The sequence below is a fragment of the Lactuca virosa genome, chromosome 9 (genome assembly GCF_052849685.1).
Source record: "Lactuca virosa cultivar CGN04683 chromosome 9, Lactuca_virosa_CGN04683_v6, whole genome shotgun sequence".
Lineage (NCBI taxonomy): Eukaryota > Viridiplantae > Streptophyta > Magnoliopsida > Asterales > Asteraceae > Lactuca > Lactuca virosa.
In genome coordinates this window covers 43,244,782-43,260,839 of record NC_136434.1, presented here as the reverse complement: position 1 = coordinate 43,260,839, position 16,058 = coordinate 43,244,782, and the positions used below count along the sequence as shown (strand labels likewise).

At 37.6% G+C, this 16,058-nt stretch overlaps 2 protein-coding genes across 2 annotated transcripts; both read left to right on the top strand.

The window, feature by feature from the left end:
- The first annotated feature begins 5,336 nt into the window (after nucleotides 1–5,336).
- On the top strand, nucleotides 5,337–7,547 carry LOC145138059 (tubulin beta-1 chain-like). The gene is made up of 3 exons (XM_079072208.1): nucleotides 5,337–5,836; nucleotides 6,337–6,606; nucleotides 6,681–7,547. The coding sequence occupies exons 1-3, from the start codon at nucleotides 5,443–5,445 to the stop codon at nucleotides 7,355–7,357; spliced, it is 1,341 nt and encodes a 446-aa protein (XP_078928334.1). The 5' UTR covers nucleotides 5,337–5,442; the 3' UTR covers nucleotides 7,358–7,547.
- Nucleotides 7,548–12,880: 5,333 nt separating this feature from the next.
- LOC145136083 (uncharacterized) lies at nucleotides 12,881–14,103 on the top strand. Its single transcript, XM_079070277.1, has 3 exons — nucleotides 12,881–13,219; nucleotides 13,470–13,512; nucleotides 13,756–14,103. The coding sequence occupies exons 1-3, from the start codon at nucleotides 12,950–12,952 to the stop codon at nucleotides 13,896–13,898; spliced, it is 456 nt and encodes a 151-aa protein (XP_078926403.1). The 5' UTR covers nucleotides 12,881–12,949; the 3' UTR covers nucleotides 13,899–14,103.
- The last annotated feature ends 1,955 nt before the right edge of the window (nucleotides 14,104–16,058 follow it).

Below are 16,058 nucleotides of genomic sequence, written 5' to 3'. Positions count from 1 at the left end.
GATTCTGGAAGCGGTTTCACGACGAGATGGGGACTCGTCTCCATTTCAGCACCGCTTTCCACCCTCAGATGGACGGGCAGAGCGAGAGGACGATTCAGACTCTCGAGGACATGCTCCGGGCATGTGTTCTAGATTTCGGTGGCAGTTGGGATACGTATCTTCCGTTAGCGGAATTTTCGTATAACAACAGTTACCATGCGAGTATTGACCGCCCTCCTTTCGAGATGCTCTACGGGAGGAAGTGCAGGACCCCGATTTGTTGGGGCGAGGTCGGTCAGCGTGTCATTGGGAGCACCGAGGTGGTGCTCAAGACGACAGAGTTGATCCAGCAGGTTCGTAGTAGACTGCAGACTGCACAGAGTCGGCAGAAGAGTTACGCCGACAGGAGGCGATTAGACTTGGAGTTTCAGGTGGGTGACATGGTCCTCCTGAAGGTATCACCCTGGAAAGGTGTCATCAGATTCCGAAAGAGGGGCAAGCTGGGCCCCAGGTTCATTGGTCCTTTTAGGGTTTTGGCTCGGGTGGGTCGGGTCGCCTATCGATTGGATCTTCCAGCAGAGCTTAGCCAGATCCACAACACTTTCCATGTTTCTCAGTTGAGGGAGTGTTTGGTGGACGAGTCAGCAGTAGTACCCATGGAGGATATTCAGGTTGATAGCAGCCTGAATTATATCGAGAGACCAGTTGCGATCTTAGATCGAAAGGAGAAGACCTTGAGGAACAAGGTGGTTCAGTTAGTGAAGGTGCAGTGGCAGCACCGGAAGGGTTCAGAGTGGACGTGGGAGTCCGAGGAGGAGATGCGGGAGCATTACCCAGAGTTGTTCTCAGATTCAGTAGCAGCGGACTTCGAGGACGAAGTCTGATTCAAGTGGGGGAGATTTGTAACGATCGTCTTTCGAGGTATTAATTAATTAATTTTTATTAAGTGAATAGTTGGGCTATGTTTGAAATTGACATCTTGGTTTGGACCTTTAGACTTTTAGGCCGAGTTGTAGGCTGCCCACAAGCCGTACGCGGGGTGTAACCCGTTGTACGCGGGGCGTAGTGGCATTGGATGCGCGGGTTGTGGAGGCGTACGCGCAGCGTACCATAAGGTACGCCCAACGTACGCGGTCAGACACTAAACCCTAATTTCGGGGTTTCAGAGCTATATAAACCCCATTATAGCCTCCCTCCCTGGTTTCTCATCAGCCTCCTCACCCACAAGAAAACCCTAACTCGTTCTTACCCTCTCTTTGTGTGATTTTGCTCTTTGTGAGAGTTTTTATGAGAAAGAAGTGGTAAAGAAGGAAAACAAAAGTTGGAGAAGGAGCTTGAGCTCAGAGATCTGGTCTAGACTCATTCTTTGTCAGCAAAGGAAGGTATAAAGTTCTGAACTTTCTTCCTCTTTCCTTCTAGATCTAGGTTATGGAAGTTTGGACCTTTTTAGGTCCAAAGGTTGAGTCTTGATCTTGTAAGTCGGTTGTGGAGCTTGGATTACCATCCTTAAGGCTCAGAAACATCTTCCTAGCAATAAAGTTGCAACCTTTGTGGCTTATATGGAACCATGCATGAGATCTAGTTAAGTCCATGGAAGTAGAATGTTATTTATGGAAGTTTGAGCCTTTATGAGACTTGTAAGCCATCAAGTAAGCAACTTTATGGCTTAAGACGTGGAACAAGCTTAGGATCTGGATTTGTAGCTTCTGGATCGGATTATTAAGCACTTAATGGGATTTTTGGCTTAACGGGGCTGTACGCTGGGCGTACAAGCCAGCAGCCAGTACGCTCAGCGTACCTTGGTGTACGCCCCGCGTACGCTGCCAGTTTGGACTTCGAGTGTTTGGGCCTCGGTGTGGGCTAAGTTTTAGACTTAGGGTCTTTGGGCCTTAGTGGCCATCAGAATTCAGTTGCTTTGGGTCCAAGGATTAGTATTGGGCTTGAGTAAGGCCCAATAAAAGGTTTTGGGCCCAATATAGAAAATTGGGCCTTTAGTGGGCCTATAGTGGGGCCATTAATGGACTTAGAAGGAATTGAGGGTTTGGGCCATATTGTGACCCATGCCATAGCAGGGGTAAAATGGTCATTTTACCCATAGGAGGATCCCTATTCTGATTTAGTGTTTTATTTCCCTTGATAGCCGGGAAGCAGCCGGAGCAGCAGTCAGGGATTTCTCATTCAGGAGTTCAGTTTCTTCTCTTTCGTCCCTTTTTTTTTTTTTTTTTTTTTTTAATAATCTAGAGTTAACTTGTCTTTGACTTTTAGTTCATTACTTTATTCAGGTCAGCATCACGAGGTGAGTTTCCTTCCAGTAGGAACGGGTCTACGGCCACAATGCCGGCCCGTTTAGTTAGCAGTAGTTCCGGACTTCGGTCCGATGCAGTAGCTAGTATGTTTGATGCCTTCGTGGCTCAGACATGATTTATGTGTTATGTGTTCCGGGCTACGGCCCGATGCAGTATGCAGTATATGTTTTTATGCAAATAGTTGTGATTATGTTATGCTATGTTCAGTCAGTTCCGGACTTCGGTCCGATGCAGTTCCGGACTTCGGTCTGATGCAGTTTCCGGACTTCGGTCCGATGCAGAGGGCAAGGCCCTGGTTAGTTCCGGACTTCGGTCCGATGCAGTTTTCGGACTTCGGTCCGATGCAGAGGGCAAGGCCCTGGTTAGTTCCGGACTTCGGTCCGATGCAGTTTCCGAACTTCGGTCCGATGCAGTTTCCGGACTTCGGTCCGATGCAGTGGGCAAGGCCCAGTAGTTGCGTATATGTTATTGTATGGTATGTGGTAGTTTGGGGGAGCTCACTAAGCTTTGTGCTTACAGTTTCAGTTTTGGTTTTAGGTACTTCCGCAAGTAAAGGGAAGAGCTCGGGATGATGGCATCGCACACACCACGGCTTCAGTTTAGTCCTGGGAGTTTGATCAGTTTATTTAGATATGAGATGATACAGTTTGATACAGTTTTATTATGATATTTTACTATGGTTTGAGATATTTGACGTACGGTTGCTATGATATGATATTCAGTGTATGATTTTATTAGTAATTAAACGAAAATTTTTGGGTCGTATTTTTGGGCTGTTTTAGATTACGACATCCCTCTTCTGAATTGTGAATTATTTAGTTGGATCCTAGCCTTAATATTTCATTTGGGTGTTATATTAAGGATTTCGTTATCTAATCAAATTTTTTTGTCTTTCTTCTTTTGTAGATGTCAACTTCCAACAACGCTTCCAGTCCCTCCTCCTCGAGCACCTTCTCGTTCTTGAGGATCTGTGCCAATGTCACATTCGATGGCTCCAACTTTAATGATTGGATGCGCAACATTAGGATGACCTTGCGATTCGAAGACAAGGAATATGTCCTCGACAAAGAGTTGAATGAGATAGATGAAACAAAAGCTACTCCTGAAGAAATAGCCGAGTATAGGGCCCACTACAAAGACGCGACCAAAGTGTCGTGTATCATGGTGGCATATATGTCTCCTGAGGTACAACGGTTTTATGAGGACTATTGGCCTTACGAGATGTGCAAGGACTTGATGGAGAAGTACCATCAAAGAGCACGTCAAGAAAGGTATTAGATAGTTAAGTCACTCATTACCACCAAGATGAAGGACGGAGAGTCCGTCACGACCCACCTGCAACGCATGCAGCGCTATGTGGATTGTCTCTTGAAGTTTAATGTGAACTTTGATGAGGGATTGGCTATTGACATAGTCTTGCACTTATTGCCTTCTTGTTATGATATGTTCAAAATGACTTATCATTTGAACAAAGAGGAAGTCACGTTGAGTCAACTTCAAAACTTGTTGAGAACTGCTGAAAGTGGATTGAAAGGAAAAAGGTATTGAATCCACTCCTACTGCTACTTCCGTCTTGGCCATTGGGCAAGGGAAAGGGAAGGGGAAGAAGAGGAAAGCTCCCTCAAAGCAGAACTGGAAGGGAAAGTCTCAAGTCGGGTTGTCAAGTAATGACCCTAAAGGCAAGTCTAGTTCTGAAGCCCCCTCCTCTGATCCAAAAGAGGCTGCCTGCTTCTACTACCATGACAAATGGCATTGGAAGATAAGCTTCCTCAAGTACTTGTAAGATATAAAGGATGGCAAGATCAAGCCAACCTCGGCAGGTATTTACACTATTCGATGAAGTCTTGGTAGTCAATTTCAGTAGCTAGTATCCTCAATCCATCAGGAAAGTCTATTTCAGGCATGCAAAAATAAACATTTACACACATTTCATTTGCAAATCTTTGTAGAAACTCAACAAACTCGTTTCTGTCCATTCCAGCAAAATCAACATCTTCGAACCTTTGTTCCGCTCCATCCGTATAACTAATTCCGGGGTATCTCGTAAAAAACCCAGCAAAGTGAAGTTCGATCCTCATGTAAACCGCCATGAGAACGACTTTTTAGAGAAAAAGTACGACAAAAAGGGGGAAGAAGACAGCCGGAGAGTTTTTTATAAAATGTTTTGTAGGGCAAGCTCATTAAACGAGAAGATGACATGGCAGCTTAGGTGGATTAATTTCGATGATGCGTGTTTCAATAATGGTGAGTAGGATAAGGTTTACCGGCTCCACCCTTCCACTTTGAACAAAATGGCTTTAAGCATCGGTTTTTTTAAGACTTTGTTCTTCTCAAATGCAAAAAAAATAAAAAATAGGGACCATTTAAACCAAAACTTGTAAGATGATTGAGCTACAGTAACATTTATACATTAAAGAAAAATAGAAAATAAATACCCTATTTGTATTAAAGTCATTTCAGTTTACCGAGGAATCAAATCCACAACGAAACTAGTTTAAATGAAGCCAAAAAGGCTGACGTTTAGACTAAACGTCAGAAAAAATGAATACCATGGGGACAATTTTTGCAGTTTTGTCTAATTTTTATTCCTACAAAAATATAGATATCAGCTTTTAATATAATTTTATGTATTATTATTATTTTAGACAAAATATTTTAAGGTACTTAAAAAGTATTTTAGGTAAACTTTTTTGTTAAAAAATACTTTTAGTGAAATATAAATACTTTTTTATTTTGTATCCGTTGTAATTTTGTTTAAACTATCGAGATAATATTTCACAGCAACTGTTGGATCTTACAAGTTCAAACAAAATTTACCCGTCCACTGTTTCATGCACCAATTTGAATTTCAAAATCAAAAATTTTCTAGAGCCGTGAGGGGACATAAAATTAACTTTTCCAGATTACAAAACACTAATTTCAAACCCAAAACAATAAACCGAATTGTACGTCATGCATCAAAGTTGAGCGTACATTGTATTCAATACTTTTAGCTCTTGAAAAAGTATTATCCTATCATCCAAGACTTGATAAATACCCTTTTCTTCACTACAGTTTCACTCTCTATTGCAAACCCTAATCTCTCTCTCTCTCTCTCTCTCTTCTGCAACTTTGTCTCTTATCCCTAGTTTTTTCGTTCCTTCGTTTCCATTTGAAAATGCGTGAGATTCTTCACATTCAAGGAGGCCAATGTGGTAACCAGATTGGTGCCAAGTTTTGGGAGGTCGTGTGTGCAGAGCACGGCATCGATGTTACCGGGAAGTATACCGGAGACTCTGAACTCCAGCTCGAGAGGATCAACGTTTATTACAATGAGGCTAGTGGCGGAAGGTTTGTTCCACGCGCGGTGCTCATGGATCTGGAGCCTGGTACCATGGACAGTCTCAGATCTGGTGCTTACGGACAGATCTTCAGACCTGATAACTTCGTTTTTGGCCAGTCCGGCGCTGGTAACAATTGGGCGAAAGGACACTATACCGAGGGTGCTGAATTGATCGATTCGGTTCTCGACGTGGTTAGGAAGGAGGCTGAGAACTGTGATTGCTTGCAAGGTATATATTCAAATCTGGACGTTTATGCTCGTTTCTGCTTTGTTTTCTGTTATGTTTTTTGAAGTTTTAGATCGCTCTTTGAAATGATAGATCTGCTTCGTGTATGTATCATATGTTGGATTCTGTGAATTCATTTAGCGATGTGGTTTAGATTTGTTTTCCTATGTCTAAGGCTCGACCTTCAAGGCGTTTTTTCTTACTTGTCTAGATGGATCATGAGAAATGGTTGGTTTGAAGTTCGAAATTCTATGTATATCTACAATGGTAGAAACTCTAGATCTACTGTCTAAATGTCTTGTATATACGCTTTAGAGTAACTATATTTTATGATATCGTGTGAAATCAGTTAGCAAATTGTTTTAGAGTTGGTTTTATACCTTGTATGATGAATGGATGGGAATTTGGGGTTGGTTTATCGCATTGTTTTGATTTGTCATGTGCGTTGGATGATTGATGAGTGGTTTAGAAGATAGAGTATTTAATCATCAAATTGACTGCAGGTTTCCAAGTTTGCCATTCCCTTGGTGGTGGAACAGGATCAGGAATGGGAACTCTTCTGATATCAAAGATCAGAGAAGAATATCCCGATAGAATGATGATGACTTTCTCTGTATTCCCTTCTCCCAAGGTTTCTGATACAGTTGTCGAGCCCTACAATGCCACATTGTCTGTCCACCAGCTTGTTGAAAATGCAGATGAGTGTATGGTTCTTGACAACGAAGCACTCTACGATATCTGCTTCAGAACACTCAAACTCACAACTCCAAGCTGTAAGTTCCTACAGTTCCTCTTCCTCTTTTTTCCTTTAGTTTTATCAACTAACTAACCAAAATTTTTCCAACAGTTGGTGATCTTAATCATCTCATCTCTGCAACCATGTCCGGAGTCACCTGCTGTCTAAGGTTTCCAGGACAACTCAATTCCGACCTAAGAAAACTTGCTGTGAATCTGATTCCATTCCCGCGTCTCCACTTCTTCATGGTTGGATTCGCCCCTCTCACCTCCCGTGGGTCCCAACAATACCGTGCCCTAACCGTCCCGGAACTCACCCAACAAATGTGGGACTCCAAAAACATGATGTGCGCCGCCGACCCCCGCCATGGCCGCTACCTCACAGCCTCCGCCATCTACCGTGGTAAAATGAGCACCAAAGAAGTCGATGAGCAAATGCTAAATGTTCAAAACAAGAACTCTTCATACTTTGTGGAGTGGATCCCAAACAATGTGAAGTCAACTGTTTGTGATATCCCTCCAACAGGGTTGAAAATGGCGTCTACTTTCATTGGGAATTCAACTTCCATTCAGGAGATGTTTAGGCGTGTGAGTGAACAGTTTACTGCTATGTTTAGGAGGAAGGCTTTCTTGCATTGGTACACTGGTGAAGGTATGGATGAGATGGAGTTTACTGAGGCTGAGAGTAATATGAATGATTTGGTGTCGGAGTATCAGCAGTATCAAGATGCGACTGCTGATGAAGAGGGGGAGTATGAGGAGGAAGAGGAGTATGAAGAGGAGGCGTAATCTGTATTATGTGGGTAATGTGTATTATGTGGTTGTAATCTCAACTACCATTTATGATATTTCTAGTTGTTAGCTGTGGAAACAATTTAAAAGAAAGCAGATGTTTATGCTATGAATTACTGGGTGATTTTTGTTCCACCTAAAGAATCTTGGGTTACTGTTGAATATGGTTTGAGTTATGTTTGCGTAAGCTTTTGCCTTTCAACCTGCTCCCTTCATGTGTCGTGTAAGTGTGAATTCGTTTCTTTGATAGATTAAGCACTACTAGCACATCCTGGTCGTTTCCTAGTGCCAAAGAACCATAATCATTGTACATTCTTGCAGGGTTCCCTGCCACCATGGTGAATCTTCAATGAAAACGTATCTTATTGCCACATGGACAATAAATGTTGATTTTGTTTTCAAATAAACTCAAGCAAAATGATGCAACCCAACATCCTTCCGGAGGCAAAAACCAATTGATAAATTGAAGCATAATTTGTCTAGTGTATAGTTTGAGTCTTGATTTATCTTGAAATTATGAAACATTAATGACGAGTTAACAAGATTTAGGTTTTATGTTTGTTATCATAAAAACAAATGAGATTGACATGTAAACATGTAAGGCTAGTCACACATACGGCAACACCGCAGCAAGATTTCTACTAAAAAACATAAAACATGAGATGGATCGATGTGTAAACTAAAAAGTCAGACTGATTTGAATGAACCATTATTATACATTATGCTTAAAGCCATATTGGAAGTTTAAATGTTGTCGGTTGGGGGAAGGATGCCATGCTTTAAGACATCTTCCGGGAAATTTGTGTTATGATACAAGTGTCAGTTTTGAAAAAAAAAAAAGTAGATGGGTTTTTGTGCTATCGGCTCTAAACAATTTTGTTTTTTTGAACATGAAGAAATAAAGAAGCCATTGCGATTGGAAATAGGGCTGCTAAAGGCACCAAAACGAGTACCTCGATTTACTATTTGTACATGTTATTATTATTTATATTTTATATTTATAATATAAAGATATATTTTCTTCAATATCATTCAAAAAAGGTTCCGATTGCCTAATATTCCACAAATTAGTAACCCAAGATTCCATACTTTTTTGAAACGAGAGAGAAATCCACCGAGGCAAAAATACTATAGATGCAAAATATAAAAGATGCGTTAATGATTTTTTTTCCTTCCATTTTTTCATCTTTGAATTGTTAATGAACCCATCACATTCGTCGACTCTATATAATCTAATATTTCTCTGTCGACTCTATATAATCTAATATTTCTTTCACGCCTCAGTTCTATTACAAGTTATCGAACCTATGAATTTAGAAAAAAATATAGAAATAGACGAAAAATTGGAATGGATAAATAATAAAAAAAATAATGTTTACTTATATCTCAATTGGTCAAATCTGAAGCACATATTACCTTTCGATGAATGCACAAAATCTCTAATATTTCGAAAAAAATGAACTTACTATGCGTAGTTAGGGATAGAATAATTGAGAGAAATTTTTGAAGAATATTGTAAAAAATGAATGGTAAAAAACGACATAAATTTGCTAATTTTCATTATAAGAGATTCAAATAAAGAGCACAAAAAGTATAAAAAAAGCTTCGAAAAAATTACAATATATGATCTCTAAAGTCTCAATTACAACAAGTTAAAAATATGGAATTTTTTTATTTCTAAATGGTTATTATGAGATATTTCGATCTGATTTTTTTTTATTGAATTGAGTTATGCATATTTCGATACATCTAAAAGATCCCCAAAATAGTTTTTTTTGATACTTGTTTCATATATGTTTGCTTTGAATCGAATCAATCAACTGATGAAACCTCAATTAAGTTATGTTATGGAAAAAAACATTCTTGCGTTTTTGCATTCCTGCTGAGAAAGCATTCCGACTCATTTCTTAAAATACTTCAATTGGTACACACAAGAAATAGGCCAATTCAACTTCTTTTTGTTCCATTTCCCGTGGAGTAAAATTCTCATCAGTCTGAGTCAATGGAATGGCTCCCTGGCCTTTGATATCCATATAAAGGACACGACGAGCATAAATACCTGCTTTCACATCTATTCTAAAAGATTTAATATATTTTATAAGAAATCAGAGGAAGACCCGACGATTTTTTTTCCAGGAAATCCCCAACAAAAGATACACACTATTTCGTCTTTTCTATAAAATCGATCATAACCACTACCTACATTCCACGAAATTGTGCACCATAAATAGGAGCTAATAAAAAGACCCACAATTCCGTAGAAAGACATCACAATTCATTGTGGAAAAAACTATTTCCTGAGACGGAAATAAAGATATCAAATTTCTACCAAGATAACTCTATATTTCAACCAACAAGAATCCCAATGAGCCTAAAAAAGGATAACAGCCCAACAAAAACTACTTGTTTTTCGAGCCCCCGTTATAGGTTCTATCCATATATGTTTTGATCGACAACTCATACTTGGTCCAATTGATTTTTTTGAATCGGGAGAATGCCCAAATGAATTTGACTTTAGTCCTTTTTTTCCCAAAGTAACTCGTATCAACTAGCGCTAGTTTGATGTGATCCTTTAGGAGTAATTCATTAAATTCGTTAGATCTAAACTAATAACACTCATACTTATCTATCTATTTTTTGTGTTCCGAAAAAAATAATTAATAAGTTGGAATCTCTCATAAATCAATTCTATGTGAGTGGTAAAATTAGTGAACAAAAACTCACTTGAATTAAATGGAAAAAATGATGGCGAGTAGACAAGATGATGTACTTGGTATTGTCAGCCTTTTCGCGTTTAATAAAATACTTTAATCTAAATGGACAAAGGCAGTTCCACTATGGTGCTCATAGTGGCACCGACAACCCCTGTTTTTTCGGACGTAGTGTAAATTTTTTTGATTTTTTTGATTTTTTATTTTTTCTACTATTGTGCCACTAAGTAAAAAAATATGCTGTCAACAACACCTACTATGAAATCCTACGTCTGCCCTATAAATGGAAATGACTTTTCTTGAATACTCCCTCTGTTCTATAGGTATGTGTGATCAAGGTTATTTACGAGGATGATAGATATTTAAATAGATGTGTTTTTCAAGGAAATGCTTCAATATTGTGGGACGGTATTCTTAGATCGTCAATAATCTCAAAGACAAGGTATTGATCTTGATAAGTTTCACGTTAAAAAGGTTGGGGATGGGAGTCTTAAATGTTTCAGAAAGGAAGTGTGGTTTGGAGATACAAATTTAAAAACTCGATTTCCTATAATCAGGTATGGATATGAGAGTTTACGCGTGTTGGAGCTTACTTATTTCCGGGAGGAAGTGCGTAATTGGGATGGGAGTCTTACGCATTTGAGAGCTTTTGAATCAAGTCATGCTAAGCATTCAAAGTGAGTTTTGGAGCTTACTCATTTATGGGAGGAAGTGCGCACTGGGGATGGGAGTCTTACGTATTTGAGAGCTTTTGAATAAATTCATGTTAAGCACTCAAAGTGATAGATGGTAATGGAGTTTTGATGGTTCAGGCGAGTTCTCAGTTTATTCGATTTTTGAATAATTGCGCATGTGATGGAATACTTGGATTCATGTTAAGATGGATGTGTTAGGTTGACGTTTGCACGTTAATAAAATTCCAACAAAAGACAATTTGGACAAGAAAGGAATCGAAGTGGATAATCTTTTGTGTGTCCTATGTGATTTACATGTAGATGATCTTCAACATCTTTTTTTCTTGTGTTTGGTGGCTAATTCTATTTGGAACCAAATCGCTAGATGGTAGAATATTGATAAACCAAATCTTTACAGTTTATCGGATCTTTTTGCATGTGAGGAGCAATGCAACCTTACCGTGTTGAAATGAAAATCTCTTGTTGCTATTTTGATTTCTACTATGTGGGTATTGTGGAAGCATATGAACACCTAGATGTTTGACGATGTTAAGCCTTTAAACGCTCTTATATCTGATTACATTTTAACACAATCGTTTTTTTTTTTTTTGGATTTCTCTTATGAGCTCTAAGCTTATCATTAACTGGGTAGCTTGGTTGCAAAACCCAATTACTACCATTTGGTCTTTGTAATATCTTTTCTAGTTCCTTGTTAGTTTTTAATTCAATTCTACGTTTAAAAAAACCATGTTTGTTTCATTTTTCTTTTAATCGTATTCAATAGACAATTGTAATTTTTTCGGTTTCTCAGTGGATCATTGGAATAAATTTCAGCCGGGTTAATTAATATTAAATTTTACATGACATCTATTGTGAAATTCAATATGGCATGGTTTGTTTATTTATGTCTGTGGATATGACATTGTGTCCACCGTCATATTTAATATCGCAAGATTTTCCGATTAAAATGCAGCTAGTGGCGTTATGTGGACCCAAGAAAATAGAGTGTTATTTACTACAATTAAAATATAAACGACCTAAGGAGAAAATTGAGTATTATTGGTTATCATTTTATAGTATTAACCTTATTTAAAAATCATCACGTATACATAATATATTACTCTTTATAGAAACATCATTTGATATTCTAGCTCCTAAAGTATAGTACCGATTGAGAGCGGTTCTTGTTCCAATTTTAACTTTTTTTTTGAAAAACCAGCAATTTGTTGCAAAATTATACGTATGAACTAGGGGTGTGCAATAAACCGCACAAACCGTATAAACCGCCCGCACCGCACCAAACCGCACCGCATAATGCGGTTTGAAACACTTGCGGTGCGGATTGCGGTTTGTATTTTTGTTAAACCGCATTATGCGGTGCGGTTTGCGGTTTACGATTACAAAATTGCGGTTTAAACCGCATCGCATTGATAAAATTAATTAATGATTATATATATATATATATATATATATATATATATATATATATATATATATTCGAAAATAATTTGATAAGTCCTAAATTAATGGCATTATCTTAAGTTTTTGAAATGTAATCTTAATTAATCCAAAATTTAATGCAAAATTTAATGGAATGACCATATTTTTTTATCTCAATTTCATTTTCAGCTAACATTCAGTGACCATTATTTTATGGTCATTATATTTTCTTAACTTATGTATATTCATAAGTAGTTAATGACCACAATTCAATGACCACCAAAATTTTTAATTACCACTTAGTGAGTCGTTAGTGACGACAATGATATTATTGTCATTAAATTTAAAGTAAATAATTACTCAAACCGCAAAACCGCATGTAAACCGCATAAACCGCCCGCACCAAACCGCACCGCAGAATGCGGTTTTGAACGTTCGTGGTGCGGTTTCTAAATAACTCAAACCGCATGCGCGGTGCGGTTTGCGGTTTTGGCTTTAAACCGCACCAAACCGCACCGCGCACACCCCTAGTATGAACGATGAAGTAGATGGTAAAGATGATGCCCGTCCAAAACAGTAAACTTGAGGGACTTAAATAAGCAAAGATAATATTTGGGATCCAAATTACTAAAAGTATTAAAGTTGTAGGTATAATATGCAACTAGCAGAAACTTCAAGGGATATAACAAACAATTGAGAATGAAGGTATCAAAAGGGAAATCGCCGAACGGGAAGAACGAAGGGGCCGCAACCAGCACCTGAACATGGCGAGCAGATCAATCGCTTCGATTGGTAGTTCATGGAAGCAGTTGTCTTTTAACTTAACCAGAAGAACCTTGAGCACATCTACGCCTGCTTCTGCATCGCCTTCTGCTTCAAACCCTAGTACATCAGTTTCAAAATCGAAAAGAAAGAAGAAGAAGAACTTGTTTGAGGTGGCCCAGTTTCTTCCTAATTGGGGAATCGGTTATCAAATGGCTAAGACGCACTGGTCTGGCGTCGCTTATCAGATCACCAAGATCAATCTCTACAAGGTCTGTCTCCCCCCTCTCTCCGCTTATCTCTCGCTAACAGATTCAAATCGTGTCTATTTTAGGTTTATTGGTATGTTGTGATGCATTGGGGGTTTCTTTTTTGAGAGGGTTTTTGAGTTGTTAGTTACTTCCAAACAACGAGCTACACTTCCACTTGTGCAGAATCGATATAATTTATCTTGCATTTCAAATGTTATTCTATTCTCACTGAAAATTCTGCAAACTGTTTGTAAATTTGTTCTTTTTACAGGATGGTAAGCATGGGAAGGCTTGGGGAATTGTTCACAAAGACGGTGAGTTCTGAATTCTCTTTCGGTAACTGTTAGATTTTTTCCTAGTTTGCACTAGAGTTTTTGGTTTTGATGGTTTGTTGAATGTGAAAAAGTTAAGGATAGTGATGAGATGCAATACATGTTCTTCACATTTGAATTGAATACTCAAACAGAAGGATTATCACATGCTTGATCATATCAATTTGAATTGAATGTGAAAAAGTTAAGGATAGTGATGGTGCTAAAACATTGGTGATTATGCAGGTATAGCAGCTGCTGATGCTCCAAAGAAAATCAGTGGTGTTCACAAGCGTTGTTGGAAGTACATTCCTAACTCAAATAAAACTCAACAAATCATCACACCACAATCTCAATCAGAAACACAAGTTCAAAATCAAGCCACATGATTATTAGTTACCCTATTATGCCAACTTAGAGGATCATTTTCTTAGATAAATCACACAAGCTTAGATGCAATTGATGTTTCCTTTTCTTGAAAAATCTTATTTTTATCTTTAATCTTTTGCTACCAATGAGGTTGCATGTTAAACCTCTTTTTCATGTTCCTACATTTGGTATTTATCAAAGTCTCAAGCTTTGCTTTTGATGGCATTGAAACATTTTTAATTTCTTTACTACATCTATATGCTTTAAGTCGTATGCTCTATGCTAGTTGTGATGTTTGTTACTACTTACTATAATGTTTGTTCTTTGAGTGATGATTTCTAGAACCTATGGATTTTAATTCAAAACATTTCTTTCTTGTTAAAAGTAATAATAATTCAATTTGAAGTATTAAAAGTAGACTCACTACCCTTTATCTATCCATTCTCATATTTAATATTACCACCCCCAATCTAAACTTATCATAAACTGCCGATTTAATGATAAATTTACGAAAATGTCTCACAATAATACTGATAGATACAAACAACATAAAAAACTCATCTCATACACAAGATCATTAAATCTACGAAAATGTCTCACAATAATACTGATAGATACAAACAACATAAAAAACTCATCTCATACACAAGAGTACAGGTATATTTTTGTCACATAATTAATAAACAAACTATTTTCCTTCTCTCAATCTAATTACATGGGAGCTTCAGCATGATCAACACCTGATGATTCACTGGAGATTGGACCATTGGCAGCTGAGTACGTGGATGGAGATGAAGCTTCTCCAGAGCTTAAAACTTGTGACATCATCACACGTCGTGCCATTGTCCTTTGTACGTTGCATAATTCCGGCAAATAAACTCCTGGAATTTTAAAGAATCATATATAACAAATAATTACAAATCATTGTTTTTCTTTCACTTATTATATTGTTGTCTTGATTGACAAAATAAAGTCCAATTATCGCATTTGTTAAATAGAGGAAATGTTTGTTAGTTGTTACCTTCACCTAATGCCAAGTTATAGTAAAGATCAACAATGTTGGGGCAATTTTGGTGACATTCGGTGGAGCAAATCTTGGTAGTCAACTTAAGGTCAAGGAGGGAATCTGAAGATATTCCAATCGTTTTTCTATCAACCCCACATGCATTGATGCAATCATCGCTCTCAATTAATTCCCACATCCCTTTCACAACAATCTCAGATGTCTTACACTGGAAATCAATTCCACCATTGTTGGACTCGTAATTCTCCAAGACACAACGCTTCCCAGAAGATGAAATAGAGAAAGAACACATTCCCACTGGTAATTCCTCACATATAATTTCACCTATACAAGCAAAAATTATTAATTTTTTTTGTTTTATATATATAAACCGGAAAAATGACAAGTAAAATAAAGATGAAATTACCAAAAGCTCCTTGCAGGAAGAGAGTGAAAACAAGGAATAGGACCAATTTCATTTTTGGTGTGGTGAATGAACTAAGAAAATGTGTTGTCTTTCTTTTGTTAAACACAGACAAAGATTGGTGGTGACTTTGAAATTTTATATTTGATGTTTGTGGGATTTATCTTTATATATACATTTGAAGAGTAGAATTTAGTCATTTACATGGGCATGGAAATATAAAATAACATATTTAAGATAAAAAGAGGGGTGCATACGTTGTTTCGGACCTTGATCAGCATATTGTGAACTGCTTATTTGACTTTTATTGACAAGAAGAGGGGGTGTGTTGAAATTTGAAATGACAAGTGTCCCTAAATGTCTCTTTCCAAAGTTGGAATGCAGAATTCTGTTAAGGATGTTTATGAAAACTACAAAATTGCAATATACGTGAGCGCAATTATGTTTTCTTTAACAAGAATTAAATTCATTTGAAATGTCCAAAAATCTAACTTTTTCTTATACAATTTTCCAACAAATGTGAATAACAAGTCAGCTGCTTCCAAATTCCATTTATTCATATCTTCATTTATTGGTGGCAAGTTGCAAAAAAACATTGTAGTTTGGTTTAGGGATTAGTCTTAGTATAACCATAGCTACTCTTTTTTAATTAAATCGTAAATTCTTCAGATATGTTTTTCAAATTAATTGTTATCACTTATAATCCTAGGTTTAAGTTTAACCGATTTTCTTGGCTTATACAAAATTTCACTA

What these genes read in the sequence shown, in the direction of transcription:
- LOC145138059 (XM_079072208.1), top strand. Translation starts at nt 5,443, where the DNA reads ATGCGTGAGATTCTTCACATTCAAGGAGGCCAATGTGGTAACCAGATT. An exon ending in GAACTGTGATTGCTTGCAAG is followed by an intron (nt 5,837 to 6,336) that starts GTATATATTCAA and finishes AATTGACTGCAG; the next exon opens with GTTTCCAAGTTTGCCATTCC. An exon ending in CAAACTCACAACTCCAAGCT is followed by an intron (nt 6,607 to 6,680) that starts GTAAGTTCCTAC and finishes TTTTTCCAACAG; the next exon opens with TTGGTGATCTTAATCATCTC.
- LOC145136083 (XM_079070277.1), top strand. Translation starts at nt 12,950, where the DNA reads ATGGCGAGCAGATCAATCGCTTCGATTGGTAGTTCATGGAAGCAGTTG. An exon ending in CCAAGATCAATCTCTACAAG is followed by an intron (nt 13,220 to 13,469) that starts GTCTGTCTCCCC and finishes TTCTTTTTACAG; the next exon opens with GATGGTAAGCATGGGAAGGC. An exon ending in GGGAATTGTTCACAAAGACG is followed by an intron (nt 13,513 to 13,755) that starts GTGAGTTCTGAA and finishes GTGATTATGCAG; the next exon opens with GTATAGCAGCTGCTGATGCT.